The 23,178-nt window shown below is 39.4% G+C and overlaps 1 protein-coding gene across 3 annotated transcripts in view; it reads left to right on the top strand.

The window, feature by feature from the left end:
* Positions 1-22,573, top strand: part of gne (glucosamine (UDP-N-acetyl)-2-epimerase/N-acetylmannosamine kinase) — a 31,406-nt gene extending 8,833 nt beyond the window's left edge. For all 3 annotated transcript variants that reach the window (XM_030060118.1, XM_030060127.1, XM_030060109.1), the window contains 13 exons: positions 5,266-5,337; positions 7,380-7,537; positions 8,376-8,622; positions 8,980-9,187; positions 9,378-9,530; positions 11,420-11,632; positions 12,774-12,861; positions 14,064-14,274; positions 15,476-15,605; positions 16,244-16,465; positions 17,148-17,330; positions 17,623-17,739; positions 18,607-22,573. In XM_030060118.1, the coding sequence (XP_029915978.1) occupies positions 5,284-5,337; positions 7,380-7,537; positions 8,376-8,622; positions 8,980-9,187; positions 9,378-9,530; positions 11,420-11,632; positions 12,774-12,861; positions 14,064-14,274; positions 15,476-15,605; positions 16,244-16,465; positions 17,148-17,330; positions 17,623-17,739; positions 18,607-18,842 (2,220 nt within the window). In that variant the 5' untranslated portion in view covers positions 5,266-5,283 and the 3' untranslated portion in view covers positions 18,843-22,573. The remainder of the gene's footprint in view (positions 1-5,265; positions 5,338-7,379; positions 7,538-8,375; positions 8,623-8,979; positions 9,188-9,377; positions 9,531-11,419; positions 11,633-12,773; positions 12,862-14,063; positions 14,275-15,475; positions 15,606-16,243; positions 16,466-17,147; positions 17,331-17,622; positions 17,740-18,606) is intronic.
* The last annotated feature ends 605 nt before the right edge of the window (positions 22,574-23,178 follow it).

Raw genomic sequence — 23,178 nt, 5'->3', positions numbered from 1 at the left:
AACAAAGTTCATGGTCCTCACAAAAGCAGTTGCTTGATGATTTTAGCATTTTCAGGTGCTATGGTAAATCCAGTGAAAGGGTACTTTCAGTGAGCATGCTTTTATTTAACGTGCATATTGCAAATGTAGTTAGGAAGCTTAAAGTAAAGATTTTGAATATCAAATTAACATTTTTTATTTCATGTTTTAATGATACTAAAACATTTTTGCTGACAAAACCTGTTTAATGGAAAAAGTGTAATATTTATGTATTATAACATATAGATAAGAAGTAATGTTAGGAAGTTAAACAGATCATAACTCCCTCTCATCTATTTTATATTGCTGTGAAAACATAAAAAAAAATACTTTAAACAACTGCATTTATTCACTACCAAAAACAGAATTTTTCAAGACTACATTTAAACACATCATGAAAACATAATAATGTGTATTTGCCTAAAAATAATTTTTTCTCAGTCGAGCTTGAAATGCACCATAATGTAACTCAATGCAACCTTTGCAGCCAGTTATTACAACAGTAACATCAACAGTTGTACTCAGCCCCAGCAGTGGCAAACACAGGTTCTCGTCGCTGTAGGTCCCAAAGTTTACACATTTTCTGCCATGTTCTACACGAGCCTGCCTCTTCTCACTCTTTGCATGTGTTGTCTCTCCCTTCCTCCATCTTGCGTCTATTGTTTGCAACTGACGCTGTCAAATCACTGGTTTGTGTCACAGTCATTGTCTTCCATGTGCTTCACAGTCTGTTGTAGAGTTGTATACAGCAAACTTGTAATCTCCCGACTCGGCGATTGCAAGATGGAAGATGGAACCACATCTTGAGACGGTGGCCACTTACAATGTCGTTGTCGATTAGGCAGAGATAAATTAATCAGTGTGATACTTGGCACAGGTGTCGCTCACTTGGAAGAAGCAAATCGTTTTTGACCATATGTCAAATACTTTTTTTTTTTTTTTCTTTTTTTTGTCTCCAGGAGTTTAGCTGGAAGTGGATATAGTACACATGGTGGATTTAGAAGACAACAGTAATTCAGTCAACAGTGTCAAGAGAGGCTGTAGTGAAATAAGTACAAGAATGTGTTGCACGAGCTGTACAATAACCAGTTTTCAAACGGGTTTAAACTTACATATTAAACGTCTTCTGTTCAGCAATGAACAGAAGTAAGGGGTTCAACCTGTCAGTTGAATTACAAAGGATAAATGGTATTGTTATCACTATGCTCCTGCAAACTGGGCAAGCTGCCAGTGACGCAAGTTCAGATGACGTGATTTCAATCTTGTTCGTCAGGCTGTCATAAAGTGAACACCATTCCTCTCTGAGTTATTTAAACCATTCAGGAGCCTCTTATGTGTATTAAGAGTACTACTCATTCAGTAAGTTTACTTGATCATTTGTCTGACAATACACAAAACCTTTTCGGCCATCCAGCCTTCATCAGTGTGTACAATTGCAAGGGTACAATCCCTATTTAAGTAGGCCAGGGAGGTTAATAGGTGAATGCACCAATTATTGTGACTTAATGGAGAATGCAATCACATAGAATCTCAGCGTCAATCAACGCTATACATTGAAACCCAGTTTATGGCATTGATTGATTGATTGCAAAAGTTCTCAGTCACAAGCGTTCCTGGGAGCAAATCATCCCTACTATTCAGCAGCTGCGCTGGCTCCCAGTTAAGTACCACATTCATTTCAAAGTCTTTCTCCTGTTTATAAATCACTCCATGACTCAGAATTTCTTCATTCATGCCAGTAGGATATAGAGTTCTCAGATGATGAATCCAATTCCATTCCATTTTTTTTTTTTTTCTTAAAAAGATTATCACCTCTGTGGTTGACCACACATCTTCAATCCTAATATTTTTCAGTTTTATGTCCATGTTCACAGAAATGTTGGGGTGCAAGTGATATTATATCTGCTCATGTAATGCCATGCCTGTGCTCATTGATCCAAATTTTTACCTTTTGAGATGTTTGAACAATAAAATACTTATTTCTTTGACGTAATAGTAAATAAATTACATTGGTAGTGTTACAGGTAATTAAGGACCTGTTTTTGTACTTCTGTGTGTATCCTTGAATTTGTCAGCTTTCACCATATTGCTACGAGGTTTATGATCTACAAGGGAAATTTCCCATGATAAATGCCTTGGGTCTACCCGCACGTGAATCCGCCTTCACAAGATGATCCCTCCGACTTCTTGACCTTTTGTATATAAACAAAGGAGGCTGCTTTAAACTGTTAACTGTCCGGTCAGATGACAGAATATAGCCTACCAGTGTTTTGTGACTAAAGATTTAATAATTGTAGGTTAAAACAAAATTTACAGAGTTAAGGTCTTTCTGTTTTGTTTTTCTTGATGGATAGGTGTTTCCTCTGTGTTTTGTTAACAGTCTCTATTGTTGAGTGAAGGCATGATTCTGGATAGATCTTTACACTGAACCAGTCAAGCATGTTTTTACTTTGCGAGGTGAATTAATCTTCTGTACTACAGAAGCGTGTAAGCCTGTCGTTTACTCACAGGTAAGCTTCTTTTCAGGGAGAATGGATGGTTGCTCTCGAATCTCAGTAGATTGTTTGTTAGTGGGACTGTTGTGGTTATTTTGTCTTGATCTCCTCCAGATTCTTAGCTCTATTGAAAAAGAGATTGATTTGATCTGTCAATTTAAATGGGAAAGTAAACTTGAAAGTTCCTTGTCATTGCCTGACCAAATCATAAAATTGTTCTCAGTAAATATGGAAAAATGTTGGTCATATTTACTGTAAAATTTTTTGTTGTAAATCGTCTTTCTGGCTGAGCCATACTGTTGTTGATAATGATTATTGTCAAATAGAGGGACGGTTTTTATTCAGGATATATAATGTTTATACATATAGCAGTGTATCACATGGCTTGGGTTTAAAGTCATTAAGATATTTCTTAAACAAACGTTTGGAACAGATAAAGTTCATCTTGAATAAAATTATCTTCCTATTTGAGAATTATTTCTGTCAACAACAATATGGTTCAGCTATGGATTTCCCTGCATGTTCATACGCATGCTTTTTCATGGGCAAGTTTGAGGAACATTGCAGCTGGGCTGGCTGAGAGTTAAGAGGAGAGGGAACTTGGTGGCAGTAAATCCCACACACTGGGCTATGCCACATTACAGAACAGGTATTCTATAATTAAATCCTATACTGACAAATACCTGACTCCAACTTGTTCTGTGGGAATGTTTAATATATTCCATCCAAACCAGTCTGACTTGTTTTCTGATATGTGAAAACAATACTAGAGATACTTGGGTGCCAGGACCAGCAACATTATGCTTTGTGGAAGCCCTTGTGATTGCCATGCTAACCGTCAACAGTCATGTCAAGCACATAGTTGAGCTATGGAGATTGTTTTAAAACTGCATAATTTAGATTTTTACCTGAATCAATTCTGTGATGTCGCGTAAGCCAGCAGTTGGCAGTTGGCTGTGTGTTACCATGGCTGTTAGTAAGCTCTTGCCCCCTTTTTGTAGAGTCTGTCAAGTAGTTGTAAACTGACAGTGCAGAGTTTTATTTTATAATCGCAACATCTCTAACAAAACCAGTCTGTTCTGTTGTAGTGGCAATAAAGTATCGGCGTATCAGAAGTAGGCCAATTTTTAATCCTTGCCCCTGTAGTCTATGCCAAAGAGTTCATTGTTATAGTCCTCATAAATAAATTACCTGAACGAATCACATAACTACAGTTTAGATGCTATCACGTAGAAACCTTATTCTATGGTGAACGTACAGGACCAGATTGGTTACAGAGACCCATAAGCAGAACGAAATTCTCGTTTCTTAATGATGTCCCAGTTTTTCTAAATTTGAAACTAGCTCCAACTCAGAACTGGTTTTCAATGCCCATCCCTAGCTGAGTCTTGCTTAGAACATAGGGTAGCCTGTTGTCCGGAAAAGGGGAATTACGCCCGGTAGAGATCTGCAGTCAACTCAGTGCACCCTCTACACTTAAGTCCTGTGAGCGACTGGAGAGCAGTCCAGGCTTTCACTGCCTTCCACCCAGTGCATGCTGGGATAGGCTCCAGCTGCACTGTGACACAGAATAACAATAAGTTGGTAAAGACAATAAATGTTTGACCAGCTGGTTGTGATAAAGATTGGCCTGGTCATGAAGTCTCACTAGGCGTGCATTTTAAAACAGCTCAGGTTTTAGTGAAAGCACTGTTCACTCTGTTTCTCAGAGTAAGATATTTAGATCAGGGACACAGGAGAACACTTTAAAGCAGTATACCACAAGTGTTTTATAACTTTCTTCACACACTGACTGCCGAAGATGGTTTGCACCCTGACTGTAGTGGAAATCAGACAGTAATGGTATCAACAGTTGACCACAATGACCTCTCTTTTCTGATATTTGTTGTAAAATTAGTGCTCTAACTCAGTGAAATTGGTGGAATTTTATATCAAGATGACCCTTGCCTTTGTACCCCTAGAAGTGCAAAGAAAATAAGTAAGGCTGGGCAGTTAATCAATGTATGATCAAACTTGCTTTATGGCCAAGTGCATTATGCAAGACCACCAGTTGCAATTTTTAAAGGTAAAGCTGTTTATAAATGAAGTATTGTGGTGCTACAGAGATGCTTTGGCCTACAAATCATAATCTCCAGCTATAAGAAAACATGCTTGTTTGATACAGAACCCATTTTATTAGTATTTCCAGTAAGAATTAAAATAAAAAATAAAAAGCACCACACCAAAACTGTGACTCATTTCTATTACAGTATTTCATATCAATATCTCAGTATCATACGGTCAGTATGATTTGTTTAGCCTGTCATTCAACCGTAGAACTAACCTTGACAGAGTTAAGGTTAGTTCTAGGGCGTCACTGGTGAGACCAGTGCACTCTTTCATTAGTGCTTGTGGACATAGCTGTGCCCGTTTGTGCCTGAACAGCCAATAAATTGCTTTTGTAAACTTTGTCCTTGTTTCCAAGAGCTTTGAGAGATCTGTGACTTTGCCCTGCCATGTGCACAGTCCCATGTTTGAACTGCTGGAGGAAAGTGTGTCTGTATAATGTGTCTGATTCATTTGACATAAAACGTATTTTTTAGCTTAGCTTTGTTTTGTTTTCATACCACAGCGCCTCCATAATAGGAAAGTCCAAGTGAGTATGAAATGTATTTGTGTCTTTGCATTCTATGTGTTGGGTATCATATGCTTTCCAAAGCATTAACTACTTGTCTCCACTCTTTTCTGTTGTCTTTCTTTGTTTGTTTTATAGGAGCTGTACTACCTGGCAATGCAGAGGAGTAAAGAAAAACTTGAGAGGAGTTTGATGGATGAGCAACAGCAGGTAGGACTTTGTGTCTGTGTGTGTAGCGCAGTCGTTGGTTGTTTAGAAGCACACTCGCATGTGTAATCACACAATAAAATGTTGGCGTGAAAAACGTGTACATGGTAGTATTATTTCAGTGGAACGTAACTTCAGGAGTATAAAAAACGTTGAGTATTTTATTTGAACGGACCATTAAATTCACAAGAAGTAGAAATAAAAATGACCAAAAAATTACATTTGAGAGAATACATATTTGCGAGAGAAAAAGAGAGCGAGGCAGCAAACAGAAAGACATCTCAGTGTCTGTCAGGTGTGTTGTGCGTGGGTTCCTGAGACTAGACAGTTTTCACAGCAGCTGTTTTGAAATGAAATGGCAAATAAACACAGGTGTTGCTAATGACATTAATTAAGGTTCTACTGCTCCAAAATGTCTGCTATGAAAAAGGAGAGGGAGAGCGCGTGCGAGAGAGAGAGAGCGAGAGAGAGAATCAATTAGATAAAGGTATCAGTGGTTAGAGGAGGCATAGCTGAACATTTTGTATTTTTATGTGTATGTATGTTGAAAATTGTGGGAACAGCTTGACAGTTGAAACATTCAGTAGCAAGTGTGTGGAAGTAGCTGAAATCAGTGCAGAATGACCAGTTACACTGAACTGAAAATGGCACAAACTCAAACAAATGCTCAAAAACTGAATGAGCAGAAAAACTCTCAATATTTTAATGATAAATATGTGTGTTTGTTTGAAATTTTGAAAGTTTACACAGGAAAACAGCTGTTAAATTGTGTAAAATGGCTTAGCTAATGAGTGTGTATGAGAGAGCTGACATCACCCCTTCAAGACAGACACAGTACACACCCATTATAATCTAGCTCTGTAAAAGTTTAACTGTGATTTCTCAAAAACTTAAAAAGATATCAAAAAGCTGCATAAGAAGTTCATATGTATGCTTTGTGTAAGCAGCTAAAGTAATAATACAATATATAAACATACACATGCATTAAAAGTGTTATGCATTGTGTGGCAGTTTGGAGTAGCTTGGAGTAGCTTAGGATTTGCTAAGTCCCTAACTGTAGCTTTTTTAAAAAAAATCTGAAACATGTATATACACTACTCACAAAAAGTTAGGGATATTCGGCTTTCGGGTGAAATTTCAGGATGAACCTAAAATGCATTACAACCTTTACAGGTGAACTTAATGTGACCTTCTGTAAACTTTTGAATGCACATGTCCAACTGTTCAGTGTTTCAGTACTTTTTGCACAAGTTGCTGTTCTCTAACAAGGAGTTTAACGGCAAAATTCACATCAGGTGTTTGATGCTCCAGCTCATCGAGGTCGTATCATTAGGGAACGGCTGCTGGAGACTGGGGTACCTCAAATGGAGTGGCTTGCACTTTCTCCAGACCTGCATCCCATAGAAAACCTATGGGATCAGCTGAGTCGCCGTGTAGAGGCTCGGAGCTCTGTACCCCAGAACCTCAATGTCCTGAGGGCCGCCCTTCAAGAAGAGTGGGATGCCATGCCTCAGCAGACAATAAGTCGACTTGTGAACAGCATGAGACGTCGTTGTCAAGCTGTAATTGATGCTCAAGGGCACATGACAAGTTATTGACACTAACATTTTTTGTTGTGGTATATCCACCACTGTTGTTGGCTTTTGTTTCAAGAAATTGTTTGAGATGAGGAAATCACCAGTGTATGCTTCTACTTAAATGCCCTACTTTCATGATATAATATCACTGTAGCGTGAACATTTTATATTTTCCATAAATTTCACCCAAAAGCCAAATATCCCTAACTTTTTGTGAGTAGTGTATGTTGAATTAATCATCTTATCAAACGACAGAAAACTGCTCACCATTTGGTGACCACAGTCACCAAGAGACAATAGACAATAAGTTGACAATAGACAATAATGGTCTATTTGTGCAATTGTCATCTTTTGCAGTGGTGCATCATGTGCTTATGGATGCATGTGTATGATTTCTGTGTATTAAATTCAGATAACATTTATTAATGTATGTGTGTGTGTGTGTGTGCATGTGATTATTATCTCCAGATAATGCAGTCTAAGAGGAAGCTAAGGGTGTGTGTGGCGACATGTAACCGAGCAGACTATTCCAAACTGGCCCCCATCATGTCTGGGATCAAATTCCACCCTGACGAGTTTGAACTGGAAGTGGTGGTACTCGGTTCACATCTCATCGACGACTATGGGTAAGATCAACTGGTAGTCCTCTGAAAAATTAACAAGAATTGTTAAATGCAGAACCTTTAAATCTAAACTCTGTTACATAGTGTGTTTTTTGTAATAAATTGGGAAAATAATAACTCACTTCCTCATGGTCTCTTGTATCATCTGTTCTTTTGCCTTTGCTACTATTTATTTGCTAGTTTTTCTTGGCAGATGTTACACATGTTCAGCCGTCCTGGTTAAGGATACATGTATGACCTATTTCTACTTAATTAGGTTTTCTTGGGAGTTTTCCTTGTATGCTGTTGGGGGTCTAACAGTAATGGTAGTGGTGCAGGTTATATAAGGCTTGAAATGTCTCACACACTAGAGTCTGGATACCTGAAGGGATCCAAAGGGTCAGGTCAGGCTTGGCTTGGGTTCAGATAAAAGTCTGCAGCCCGATCTGCACTCTAACACACACACACACACACACACACACACACACACACACACACACACACATGCAAGCAGACAGAATGATTTTGCAACTATGGATTTAATGGTAGCGAATAGAATTGTCTATTTGACTTGTTTTATGGAATACTTAAGCCTATTTCTAGTATTTCTTTTTTCACTCATAATTCTTGTCAATTCTCCACCTTATTTAAGTGTTTTTACGCAAACTATTTCTGACCTTGTTTTTTTCCTTTAGTTCTCCTTCCCACACACACACTGACTTCTCAGATCTCTGAGAACACACATACTGGCTCCGCCCCAGCTCTATCTATCTTTCTAAGAATGGATATTTATCATTTGTTTCTTCTTTCTTCTTTCTTTTCTGTGCTTGTTATTTTACTTTTCCACTTGGCCTCTATACAGGAATACCTTTCGTATGATTGAGCAGGATGACTTTGACATCAGCTCAAAGCTCCATACCATAGTCAGAGGGGAGGATGAGGCAGCCATGGTGGAGAGTGTTGGGCTGGCGTTGGTCAAACTCCCTGATGTCCTACAGAGGCTCCACCCCGATGTCCTGATTGTCCATGGCGACCGCTTTGATGCCCTTGCACTAGCAACTGCTGCTGCTCTGATGAACATCAGGATACTGCACCTGGAGGGAGGAGAGGTAAGGAGTAAGGGGTGAACAATACTATTGATTATTTGTGTGTGTGTGTGTGTGTGTGTGTGTGTGTGTATATATTTATACATACATACATAGATATAGATATAGATATAGATATAGATATATAGATATACACTAATGGCTCATGACTTGCTCATGGACATTCCCAGAAGTAAATTCAGGCCAGTCCAGCAGTGTCAAGCCTCATGGTGGTTTACAGCACTTGAGAAAATCCTAAACTTGAAACAGTTTTTACATGAGATTTGTTTCTGAATAAAAATACAATTTGTACTTGGGACTAAAGTTTTGGCCATCACTGTAGTTATCTTTGGATGTCTTCTCTCCCTCTCCCTTCCCCAGGTGAGTGGCACAATTGATGATTCAATACGCCACGCCATCACTAAACTGGCCCACTACCACGCCTGTTGTACACGCAGCGCCGAGCAGCACCTCATCGCCATGTGTGAGGACCATTCTCGCATCCTGCTGGCTGGCTGCCCCTCCTATGACAAGCTGCTGTCAGTTCACGACAGGGAAGACTACAAGGACATTATCAAGTGCTGGCTGGGTAAGTGGGTAAACAGACACGAGCAGGAAGTGTGTGTGCGTGCTAAAGTGTTTTTTAAGGACTGTTGAAACAAACCAAACGTGTAAACATTGTGCATGCTGTACAATGCCATTATCAAAAATGTATTAATAAGTACTGCATTGTGTATGTGTGTGTATTTGTGTGTGGTGTGTAATGCCTTGTCTTGCAGGTGATGAGGTGCGTGAGCATGACTACATAGTGGCTTTGCAGCACCCGGTCACCACAGACATCCAGACCTCCATCAAGATCTATGAGCTGATGCTGGATGCGCTGCTCTCCTTCAATAAGAGGACTCTCATCCTCTTTCCAAACATTGACGCCGGTTAGTTAAACCTCCTCAAATCTGAAGTTTTGTCTTTCTTCTTCTTTTTTTCACCCTTTTTGTCCGTAGATTTTTTCTTTTTTCTCCCATATGACTATTTTCAGAAATTGGAGTAGGAATCACATGCTTAAGGCAGCAATAATAAAATTAATAACAACTAAATTCCTCATGTCAGGATGGTGTTGAATTGCTGCTCTCTCTGCATTGTGCTGCAAGAAAACCGAGTTTCACTATTCTTGGCAAGTCATGCCAAACCCACGGGAGGATAATTGAATTGGAATTTCTTAATCCCTCAAAAGAATTCCAAGCAAAATCCACCCTGCAAAAAAAAAAGTGTTTTTTTTGTTTTGTTTTGTTTTGTTTTGTTTTTACTGAAAGAAAGTAGGGAAAAAATGTACCAGTGCATTGAAATCTGTTTTGAATGAAAATCAGATTGCTTCAATTGTTTGATGCAAGATTAATTTCCTTCTTACTATTGGAGAGATTTGAGTTATTCTTCTAAAAAAAAATAATAAGAAAAAAGTCAAAAAGTCAGTTAGTGACATTCAAATGTCTAGCAATAACACAGTTTGGTCAGGCGAGACAAATTTATTGAAGGTAAGGAAAATTCTTGGTTGACAACAAAGATTAGTGAAGATGAAGTCTCTGATGATGGAAGTCTTTGGCACTTAGACTCAACAGGGAGATTTTCAAGGGGCAGTAGCTCCACGCAACAGTGTAATAAACCCCACATGGAGTACAGACACTGGTATTAATGGTGACAGATGAATGTCATATTTAGACATCTGCAAAGACCTGGAGGTGATGGGGAGGAGAAGGGACAGCCCATGCCCAACTGCAAGCACAAAGAGAAAACTTTTTTTTTTTGTTTTTTAAGATGGAAGGATAAAATCAAGGTGTGCTGGTATGCTACTGGATTCATGTGAATAGCTGACGTGAACAGCAGCTCTCGCTCAGTGACAGCCCCAGACAGCGTCAGTGACATGCCTGAGAGAGTAAATGGCAGATGACAATAAAACATAACTATGGCATGTGCAAAATCCAGTTTTCCTGATTGAATTTTCACTAAAGCTCCACCTCTGTATTTGGCATTTTGTCATGTACTGTGTCATATGTACTTTTTTGGCAAGGCAGAACAGCCTCTGAATCAACACTCATACCTTTAAGTCACCACTAATACCCCCTAACATTTGAGTTATAGGCAGTTGACAGCTCCCCATATATACATATGGGGATTATGATGTTTTTATTTGTCTTTCATGTACAGGGATCTTAAACAGAACTGGAGGTGCACCAAGAGCACCTTTAGTCTCAGGATCAACACTGATCCAGTTCCCTTGTACTTGTTTCAGAATTAGAAAATGAATCTCATAAAATTTTGAGACTTTGAGGAAGTGCATATTGGTGCAGGGTAAAAATTTTGAACAGGATGATGAACATCTTCTAATGTGAAAATACTGCCTACTGCTGTTTATGAAGCCACAACCTCTATTATTTAGGAGAGGAGTCTTTACTACATTATGTTTTATTATCCATAGGCCACCACACTGTCCACCATACTTTATCTGGCCACAATCTTTATCTGTTAACCTGTTTTTCAATAAGCAGTTTGTATTTGTACTTGTTTATATCATCTAGCTTATTTTATGTAACATGTTTTTTATTTTGTCATGATTTTATTGTTGTGTGTAGGTCTTTGATTTATTTTATTGAGGATTGTATTATATTATTTTTATTTATTTTATTGAAGATTGTTACACAGTGGCCAGTACATGATTTGATCAAATCAATTGATGCATGTTTTGCTTTAGTTGTTCTAAAAAACAATATTTTCCCAATTTTTGATATCTGCTTCCCGACTCTTGTCCTGCCCCTTCTCATGTGAACAGGAAGTAAGGAGATGGTGCGTGTGATGCGGAAGAAAGGCATCGAGCAGCACCCCAACTTCCGGGCGGTGAAGCATGTACCCTTTGAGCAGTTCATCCAGCTGGTCTGCCACGCTGGCTGCATGATCGGAAACAGCAGCTGTGGGGTACGAGAGGCTGGGGCTTTCGGCACACCAGTCATCAACCTGGGAACGAGACAGACTGGCAGAGAAACAGGTATAGGCTAGAGAGATAGACAGATCCTGTTGGAAACAAAAAGCAGCGTATATAGACACATTGCTCGATAATACAATGACAGGCGTAGACGGGGTGGAGGTGGAAGAACTGATAGTGACAAGTGGAAAAATAATGACTGACATCTGTACCTGGCCAACCTGTTAGTCAAAGCTAGTGAATGTAACCTCCTATACAACTCTGATGGAAGATTACTGCTACCTGATCTCTCCAGTTTCTTTGTGGCTCTGTTTACACTTCAGATAGAGCAAGAAATTGGAAGACAGGTGTGGATAGACAGGAGGAAAGAGACAGGTATGAGATAGTGAGACAGGCACTACTCAGAGAAAGCACTACAAATTTAGTAAGGTGCGGCAATGCACTGACGTGGCACTTTTGAGTGCTCTGCGTAATGCTTAGCATATTATTCAAAGGCAGTATGTATCTTCATCATTGGTCGACCTAAACTAAATAATTACTACATAATAATTTAATGTTTATGTAAATGCATAAATGTTTCAGCTGTAGTAAATGAGAACAGCTGTGGAGGTTTGGAATTGGTGATTGTTATGTCAAATGAGTAAATTTTGATATTTTGTAGTTAGTATTTATTGCTGATCAAGTGTGCTAGTATTAGCATGCCTAAGACACTGGCAGGGAATCAAGTAAAAGTTAAATAAGTACAATTAGCTACAGTAGATACAGCGAAGAAGCACAAGACAAGAAAGAAAGGAAGGGTAAACACCAGCAATGAACTCTTCAGGACTCCAGTGAAAAAAATCATTTTTTCTGTTTCCTCCTACTGAAGGGGCTCTTCTAACCTTTCCTGTTCTCTCAAAAAAATGACGTCCTTGTCTTGTCCTTATATATTTTATTTTTGAGAAACAAAAACATTACATGTTCTCTCCCTTATTATACTTCTGGGTTGAAAGTCCACTCTGCTTCTATCTGTTGGCGGCCAAAGCATTTACTTCTTTCTGAACATAAGAAGAGGATTGTCGGGTTGTGTGAAAATTTTCTGCTAAAGTGTTCATGGATTCACAGACACAATACAAAAAAAGACTGCCCTCCCTATCCCCTCATTGAATGTCCTGCCTTTGCTTGTGTATCTGTACCATGATTACATCATCTGCCTCTCTACCAGGTGAAAACGTTCTCCATGTGAGAGATGCTGACACTCAGAATAAGATCTACCATGCACTAGAGCTGCAGTTTGGAAAGAGATACCCCTGGTGAGACCAATCTACAGTTTATCTGTCTCTCTGTCTGCATTTGTCCTCTGTTTCCACGTCCTTGAATCTATCGATCCATTTTCTCAATGACTATTCAGGTCAGAGTCACAGTTGCAATAGGGAAAACAGAGCAACACAGATGTCTGTTTTTCCCAGGAACTTCCTCCCTATTTTCTCCCCTATATGTTCCAGGTCTTCTCTTCTTCCTCAGTTGTTGTTGTTAAAGATGCTATGTGGAGCATTTTAACTTCAGCTAATCATTGATCTAACTGACTGAGCTTAAACACTGCACAGTCTCAATCAGTATCAATTCAGGTGGTGAAAACAATGTTTGTTGTAATGTCTGTTACATTGGCCTATTGTGTTTTTTTGTTTGAGCAAGGCAGGGAAGACTTTTTGTGCTAACCAGAAATGTATATGCAACGCCTTGACTCACCACGTCTGGGGGCGGGGGTAGGAAGTGGCTTGAAAAAAAAACAATGGAAAGAGGGGAGGGGGATTGTGAGGAGGCTACGACCTAGCAAAGGGACCTTTTGCATTGCTTTGCCTTATGTCACTTTTATGACTATGATGTTACTATGCCTTCCTTATCCAAACTAATAATTGATCACCAAAATAAGACTTTCTGCACCAGGTTTGTCCATGAGACACAGGGCCAAATCATCTGCATGCATACTGTTTGCCACACAAAAAATATGGCCTATTTCATGTATACACTTCTATAAAGTTGAACTTTTCTTATCATATGAAAGTTGTCTACTCTTCCAGGTGCAGCATATCTCCAAGTATTCTGCCCTCTGTCTATATTGTAGCCAGTCCCCATTAACTGTGATGACTGTGTTAGCACAGTTTGCAGCTGGTCTCTGTCTAGTTTGCAGTTTTAAAGATGTGATAAAGTGGGCTGGGAAGTACAATTAAACAGGGATGTGTGTCTATGATAACAGATTACCGATTTTTTTCTCGGGCGTGGTAACAATTCTACTCACAGTGACAGTTATTGTCATCACTGATTGAGATGCTGCCCATATGCCCATATATGTTTTAGCCCATAGAGGGAGATGCAGGGCTGTTGTGTTAAAATTAAGTTCATGATTAATTAATTCACTTTCGTAGAACAAAGAAATGGCTGTCGCAGTATAAAAACTGGTATAATGTGAACACAATTTTGAATTGTCCCAACACATATGCCTCTCTACCACCAGCTCTAAGATCTATGGCGACGGTAATGCGGTGCCTCGCATTCTCAAGTTTTTGCGGACCATCAAGTTGGACGAGCCCCTCCAGAAGACTTTCTGTTTCCCTCCGGTGAAAGACTCTTTCTCCCAGGACATCGATCACATCCTGGAGACACAGAGTGCGCTTGCTGTTGACTTAGGCGGGACCAACCTTAGAGTGGCTATTATCTGCATGAGGGTAGGCAACATGAACTCTCACATAGACAGACACAGTGACAGATGCGCATTGGTTTGATCATTTTGACTGCGCTTGAAATGTCTGATCTAAATCAAGGCTAGGAGGTGGCTCTAGGCACAAGCAGTCACATGGGTTCTAAACACAGTAAAAGGACTGGCTTGAATACCTACAAGCTGTAATACACACACCTGTTATGCACATAAAGGACAGGTGGTGGCAGTAAGACCCTGATGAGGAAGTTATCTACTGTTAAAGAAAGGATCATGGTGATAAGCAAACCCATGCTATGTAGAGCAAAAGATCTTATTCAAAGCCCACAAAACAATTTGAAATGTCATCTCACGAGTGTGCATTATATAAATCATTTTGTTTTGTCTGTTGTTTTGTTTTTTTGGTCTAAAATTGTCAGTTGCATCTTGAAAATATGTGTTTCATCCCAGTTTTTTACAACGGGTATTGCCTCGTCAACCATTACTCCCCGACTTACACACAGCCATGATTAAATTTCCCTAGTTTACTGAGTCGCAGCTGAATTGTGTCATTCATGACACATTCTAATTTGTCTATCTGAATCTTGGACGAGGCTGCCTGCTCTAAATGCTACCAATTGAATATACTGGGTAGCCATGTCTCTCTCACAATATGAAAATCTGCAAGAACCGACTGCCTGGCTAGGCTAGTAGTCAAGCTTTACAAGGACTACAAGGACTTTGTTTAAACAGCAAACTTCAGCATGTGAGAGAAAGCTGAAATAAATTATTCATGTATGAGAAAATAAATAAATACAATTAAGTTTATACAATTAAGTTTAAAAAAAAAAAACCTGCAGCACTCCTTTAAAAAAGTAACAGTTTTATATCAATCTGTAATGATAACAAATTGAGAAAAGCAAGCCAAGCTTAGCAACTGTAGAGCAGCAAATGTTTGGCAGGATAGTACACATTCCAATTTCACAACAGCGTTCAAGTTCAAGTCAATACAATACATCAATAGAGCAATTCATCATCATAGTAAAACAAGTCAATAAAAAGAAGACAATAATAAATAGTGATGTTGAAATGTACACTGTCAAAATGTTATATTATAAACAGTGAGAATTAGTTCCAGTATAGTCTGATGGTTGCACTCTCTCTTCTGCCATTCTCCTCTTTTTTCTTCTTTAACACTTTCTTCTCCATCCCTGTCTCCCACCACTGTCCAGGGTAACATAGTGAAGAAGTATACGCAGCCCAATCCAAAGACCTATGAGGCCAGGATCCAGCTCATCCTACAGATGTGTGCAGATGCAATAAGGGACGCTGTTGTCCTCAACTGTAGGATACTGGGAGTAGGTATGTGCATACACACACCAGTACTCGGGACTAAAGGTGTTTGGGATGGACAAACTCTTCAGTCTTTATTTAGTTATTCTACTCAATGCAAATCAATAGCGGCTGCAACCTTGTTTGCACTGGGGCTGAAGATAGCTGCGCCTGTGAATTGTGTGTTTTTATGCAAATAAGCACTATAGATGACAATAACAAAGTAAAAGGACCACATCTAGAATTTTGGACAGTTTACAATGACTTGGGGACAGTTGAAATTATTTTTCGGCATGATTCCGGGGGGAAAAAAATTGTCTGGAGCCCACACACACACATACACACACGTACACACACACAGTGTATCTCTCTGTCTTTCTCAGTTTTTTGAATCTCATTTTTAATGTCTAGTACTGTTCTCTTTATTTCCTACATTCATCTTCTCCACAATTAATCATACACTCCGTCTCTCTTTTTTCTCTTTTTATCCACATGCTCCATCTTTCAGTAATATTATATTTAATGCCACCATTTACTGTACTCCTTTCTTTGCTGTATCCTGTACCTAGGCTATTTGCCATTGCTGCAATGACAAAATTTTCCTACAAGGATCATTGAATTTGCAACTTGCAGCATTGTTTATCTAAAATTCCTCATTTCCATTCCAGGAATATCTACAGGCGGACGTGTCAACCCCCAGGAGGGTGTGGTCCTCCACTCCACCAAGTTGATCCAGGAGTGGTCCTCAGTGGATCTGAGGACGCCCATCTCCGACGCTCTGCACTTGCCCGTCTGGGTTGACAATGATGGCAACTGTGCTGCGCTGGCAGAGAGGAAGTTCGGACACGGCAAGGGGGTGGAGAACTTTGTCACCATCATCACTGGAACTGGTGAGGAGTCAGGATACGTACGATTTCTCCTTTCAAAACTTGGTTATGATTTATTTCCAGTTTTTAATTCCATATTTATTGAGACGGTAGTCTTATTTTGCCATACTCCATTTCCATTCAAATTCAACTTTTTTTCTGCCTCCCTGCTGTTGTTTCCTGTTTTGCTTGTTTGTGCCGTTTGCCACTGCCAATAAACAGCAAACAAATTACATGTAATGAATTACTGTAATCTAAATATAAAATATGCTAAGAGACAAGCTCCTGGAAGATTTGCTTGATATTAATGCAGACAACCATGAAAAAAAACTAAGACACTCTGTCTTTGAATGAAACAGTATGTTTTTTTTCTTTGAAAAAGGCAAGTAAACAAATCAACGACTCTAAGTCTTCTTCAAGGTCTAACAAACACATAATTAACTGGAGTTATATACCAGCTGTGGGTGGCATTCAGTCCCACAATTTAAGGCTTTGTACATAATCCCAAGAGGGCGCAAAATCAATAGTATTGCCCCAATATATACATAATTGCCAAAGAAACATGAATGTAGTATAAAATGTTAATGTACATTAAATTAATGTACAAAAATAGTTGGTCACTTATTGGTTTATTAGAGACATCGGACTTGTGCAGGTGATCTGTATTTGTGGACATGGTTACAGTGACCTTCCTCTGTGTGTGCAGGTATTGGCGGAGGGATTATCCAGCACCACGAGCTGGTCCATGGCAGTACCTTCTGTGCGGCCGAGCTGGGACACATCATGGTTTCATTGGACGGCCCAGAGTGCATGTGTGGTAGCCGAGGATGTATTGAGGCCTATGCATCCGGCATGGCCCTGCAGAGAGAGGCCAAAAGACTTCATGACGGTGAGTGTGTGTGTGTGTGAGAGAGAGAGAGAGAGAGAGAGAGAGAGAGAAACATGCAGAAGCTCAGCTGCACACTTGTGACTGAGAGTGTCTGTCAGCTACCCAGGGTGTCTGCAAGTCCCAACAATACACCCAGAATCATCTAAAATCAAGGCCCTAAAAGTTTAAAAATACAATTAATTTTAAGCTTTAATAATACTTTTAGAAGGTTTTGATTTTCACCCTAATAATAATAAGATGTGGTATGCTGTGTATCCTGTAACCTGTGACCTGCATGTTGTGTGTGCTCCAGAGGATTTGTTAAAAGTGGAGGGGATGGATATGAAGCTGGTGGAGCCGGTCACTGCAGTCCACCTCATCAACGCTGCCAGACTGGGAAACTCAAAAGCTGAGGCCGTTCTCAACACAGGTCAGGGCCCAATGAAACAATCGCACACACTCACATACTCACACACACAGTATTCTTCCATGTGACTCTCTTCTGAAGTTTATTGTATTTCTTAGGTTGTGACAGAGAGAGCAGGGAGAACACAATTGGTGATGACACTGTAGATCCAAACAAGCAATGATAATAAACTGCTAAGGATATTTATCTCCAACAATAACGCATGTCTCCATTTTCTGTGTACCTTACACAAACTGCTGCTGGGGCTGTAATCTTATTGGTTAAAATCCGATTGGGATAACTCAAACAACCAGTCACCTGAAGGAAGCGGTGCTATCTCTGTCCGATCACATTTTTCACACGCACATGCACCACTGCAGTGTACGCTTGCTTCCCCTCCCCAGAATACTCTGCCTAGCCTACCTTAAATACAATAATTTCGTTCAGCATACCATAGCTATAGCTGGCCAGTTCCTACTTCCTAATTGCATTTACCACACTCACAAACATGCATGTGGGTGGAGTTTGTATGAGGTACTGAATCATATGTGGATACTGTTTGAGCTTCTTTCAAATTTATGATGACAGTCTGCCAACTCTAAAAAGTTACCTACACAATCTTTAAGTAAAAAGATCCCCTCTGGTCCCATAAGAAATATCACCTTGTTTTGTCCTACCCACCCACACACCCCCAGCCCTGACAATCTGACATTGAGGCTTTATTTGTATATCACTTTGCAGTATTCAGTTCAAAGTGCTAAATAGTTAAAAGCAGAAGCACATGGAAGCAAGGTCAATCAGTGTCCATCCTGTGAGCGGCTCATGTATCACTGGCTGTCCACAGAATAATTAAACTTTTGTCTCTTTGTCTTTTCCTCTTGTTCTCTGCAGCATCCACGGCTCTAGGTGTGGGCATCACCAACATCCTCCACATGGTCAACCCTTCCCTGGTGATCCTGTCTGGTGTCCTGGCATCTTACTACCAGGCCCCGGTGCAGCACATCATCTCCAGCAGAGCTCTATCCTCCACCCAAGGCATCAAGATTGTCAAATCAGACCTGGAGGAGCCTGCTTTACTCGGAGCAGCCAGCATGGTGTTAGATTATACTACTAGGAGAATATATTAGAGGCCTTCAACTCCAAGGGCAACAAAATCCGCCTGTTTTACTGAGGGCTGCTGCCAACAAGACAACTGTGAAAGTAGAAGTACTCTTTGTACTGTTCCGTTAAATTCACAGGCATATTCAGGAAGACATCTTGAAGGCAATTTGAAAGCTCATGTGCTCATATTAATATGTGAAGGTTTGGCAGCAAAATGCTTAGAATTTGATAGAGTGTTCACTGAGGAACACTGATGAAAGACGTTTTGGTGATGGTGCCCAGGTGTACAAGAATAATGGATATTCTCTAGCCAGTAAGTCAAGTTTTCATGCTGAAGCACACAGCCTACCTGGATCCATGATGAGTGCGGTGCGGTTAAGGCTGCAATCATGACAAAGTAATCACATCCTAATATTTAAGACTGTTGACACCGCAGCAACCACCAAATATGTACAGGTCGGCACTGTTAACACTGTAACCCCCCCACCCCCACCCAAAAAAACAACAACAACAACAACAACAAAAAAACAAAAACACAGAAATATGCTCTGTTAATGTACAGTGATGAACCTATCCACTGTGCCCAAATCATATGGGCACTACAGATCCACGATGCCGCCCCAGCAAACTGCCATAAACACCCTGACACACTTTACACTGTGGAGGGACCATTTAAGACAACAGATATCTTAAGACATGGGGCCCTATTTTAACCCTTTATTAATTTTAACAAATGCAACAAACAACGCTAAGCACTGTGTCCAAGCACGCGGTCAGTGTGGACGAATCCAAACTCCCTCACTGTCCTAGTTCATTTGTCCGCAGCGTTGCCCACATGCGCTAAGCATAAAGGGGTTGCATGAAGTGTAATACACGAAGATAAACTATCAATTTCACGAAATTCATCATGTAAGTGGACTAAGATTCATTACAATTCATTTTTATTTATTTTTTCCTTTTTTCTTAAAGTAAAGAATGTAACCAATGCAATAAAGAAAATCCAGCCCACAGCCACAAACCCTGTCACAATTAGTCATAACACTGCTTGTGACAATCTTTTTGGCAGGCCCACAAAAATAGGGCCCCCAGTGTTCAGAGATATCACCACAAGGGACTGAAGTCAGCATCATGACTGTGAACTTTGTATGGACCCATAGAGTATCAAATGTCACAGGCATCTGAGACTGTTGAGGACATCTTTGAATTAAGATGATTTATTGGAATGCTTGCTTATGTGAAGCCCCTGGTTTCACTGTGTGTATCACATACTGCAGCTGATGTAGCCTTACATTTGATCTTCCTACAAAAGGTCCCTCTGTTTGGTAGACCTGACCCCAGTGACTAATGTGCTTCCAAAACATTAATGTTAGCTTTCACGCTGCTGTTGACTGACATGGGAGAGTTCTGTGGAGAGGACCCACATGGAATTACATTTCCCCTGATCCTATAGAGAGGAACCCAGCCTGACAGAGTGACATTTAATTCATTTTACTTTAGACATTTTGTTTTATATGATGCAAGTGCTGCTTTGGAGATTTTTTTATTTTTCATGCCACCAAGAAAAATATGTGGCTCAGACACACTTTGTGTTACATGTCCTGTAAACATTCCCAGTTTATAATATAGCAGCAAATGCTATAGTTCACTCACTGGTCAGAGAATAAACAAATATAGTATATCCTGACACTATCACTCCAAGGTACATTTTTATAAAATTCTACCATATGATGCAGGGTAGTGTAAAGCAGATACTTAAATCATCCACTGGTGAAAGACATCAGGATTGAAAGTCCAGGTGATGTCACATTACATAATCAAGATTTAATAAAGGTGTAGAGCTGCTTTAAAAAAGCAGCTTTCAAGGACAGTGAATACACTCACCATCTTCATGCTGAAATGGCCAATACGGGCAGGAAGCCATCCTCTGTTCTGAAAGTATGGCTCAGTTTTACGTATATCCTTGATTAGAGGAGAGGTTTTAGATGTGAGAAGTTTTAGCTGTGACCAAAATATCGATTAAATATGATCTCTTGCCATATCGTTTTAACCCCTTAGTTACTTTCTCACCCTTTTCTGTTGGTCTTGATGTATAAAATGTACAAAATGTTCGCGAAATTATGAAACATCTGAAATCACTGCAAAATGTAAATGTTAAATTTATCTTATCTGTTTCAAAATGGAGAATTTCATGTTACATTTATTTGTTTTTTGTTGTTTTACGATACTATTTAAAGTAATCAAGTGCTTTTAAGAAGATATCAGGTGACGAGAGTTGAGTTTAAATACTATACATGCTTATTATATGCCTTCAAGAAAAATGATTATTATTGTAATTATTATTATTACCATCAGAAATGTTATCTGCTGCACATATTACAGTATGTGACCTATACATCATCTCATACAATTTGGGGGATTTTTTTAAATTATTATTTTCATTATTATAATTATTATTATTATTATTTTCATGTTAGTGGTTTATTTGTGCAAGTCCGTTTAAACACATCAATGCAATCATCTACATGTAAACATTTTTTTAACATGGGAACAATTTTTTTTTTTTTTTTTTCCAGACAAGTCACTTGAAAGCTGCTTTATAGCGTATAAATGCTACTGACAATTGGGTATACATTTTGGTATATCCTTTTAATTTGAATTAAATATGGAAATCTATTTTTCATAACTGTCATAATGCACCCTAAGACAGAATACCGTTCTATTTTACTTTAATGTTTACAGCTGAAATAAATGTGAAACTCATGTTGGCCACATGTTGTCAGGCCTTGTGACAGAAGTTCACTCAAAGAATTTAATAAATGCTTCCAAAGAATCAGAGGATAAACAAAGGTGTGATTAGGGTGATGGTGTTTCAGGGGGCTCGATATCGCAGTTTCACATCGGGGCTGCAGCAGCTCCACATTATAAAATGATTCCGGTGTAGTGCCTACTGTTTGAATATTGTTCTGTTATCATATGTCACATCAAGGGCCCATTCATTGTCAGTCCAGTTAAATCAATTACATGAAACTCTTCAGTTTACTTTTTTTATTATTGTAATTGTGGGGTCCCTTCTTATTCTTGCAGTCTCATGCTGGTCTTATGTGTTTATGTGCTCAATCTATGCTGAACATAAATTGCATGTTTACTTGCATGTTGCTTTTTTTGTCTTTCATTTTAATCATTCCTCTGTTAGTTATAGATTTACAGTTTACAGAGAGTAAACTGTTGAGATCATAAACAAGTTTGGAAACTGAATCAAAATTGAATTGTTTTGATTCATTTTTGTTTGAGTCACCGCAACACAGATTTCTGGGACAAACTGTGCTGAATGGTTTCCCCTAATGGTGACAGACAAACAGCGACATTGTAATGCCTTATGAATTTGCACCATTATGTTAAATATCTAACCAGTGAAGCTACAATGAATCACCTCAAGTGTTGTTTATTTTGTGTTGCAGAAGAACAGACGTGTCTCTGTTTGCCAAGACTTTTATGAGGGGCTTCTTCCAAAATGACAGTTTGATCACTGAAGAGTTTTAGATGGATGTGAAGACTGTGTAAACCTCATTCCAGCAACTAGATCTGAACCCAGCTGCATTCTTGGAGTAGATTGTGGAGCAGCACTTTACATGTTGTCTTTTAAGGTGTCACAGTGAGGAATTTCAGCTGTTGGAACAGTGCCAAGTCCCTCCAAAAGAATTTGAATCTTTGCTAAGTCACATTAAAGCTGTTCTGGGGCCCAGTACCTCGTCAAGACGTGTAGTGTTGGTGTTTGGTGTTATTTATTTCAGCTGATACCTGGATGTTGAAGAGCTGCTTTGTGATCAGTAATACCTGGTAAATTACACAGTGAAACAAGATGTCATGCTAGCATATAAATTGCCACTGTACTGCAGATGTTCCCTCATTTGTTCATTTTATTTAGTTCCAAACTGGTATTCCTGTTGTTAGATGCATGCCTTGAGTCAGGTGAGTGTTAGTAACCTGAACCTGTCCAGACCTATTAATAATTAACTGCAGCAGGCCTGGACTCCTTTGGAGGCTGTTCCAGGTCTTTCAGTTGTGAATTACACCACGCAGGATATGAGTCAAGGCTGGAGGTTTCATTAGAGATGATCAGGGACTGTCACAAACTCCTGATAAACCTTGGAACTCAGAATATAATCTGCAAAGCCTTGGTTGGTTGCAAAGGTGCTTGTGGATTAGTTCAGCCTTTTTCATGCAGTACACAAATCCTTTGCTCATTGACCCCTAAATTTGATTTGTATTCTGAGGGGCTGTCACCCTTCTTCAGATTTACTTAAGCAGTGTGTGTGTGTGTGTGTGTGTGTGTGTGTGTGTGAGAGAGAGAGAGAGAGAGGG

Source organism: Myripristis murdjan, chromosome 1 (assembly GCF_902150065.1).
Source record: "Myripristis murdjan chromosome 1, fMyrMur1.1, whole genome shotgun sequence".
In the NCBI taxonomy this organism is placed as follows: Eukaryota; Metazoa; Chordata; class Actinopteri; order Holocentriformes; family Holocentridae; genus Myripristis; species Myripristis murdjan.
The sequence above is the reverse complement of the archived record's forward strand: the minus strand, read 5'-3'. Positions and strand labels throughout refer to the sequence as shown.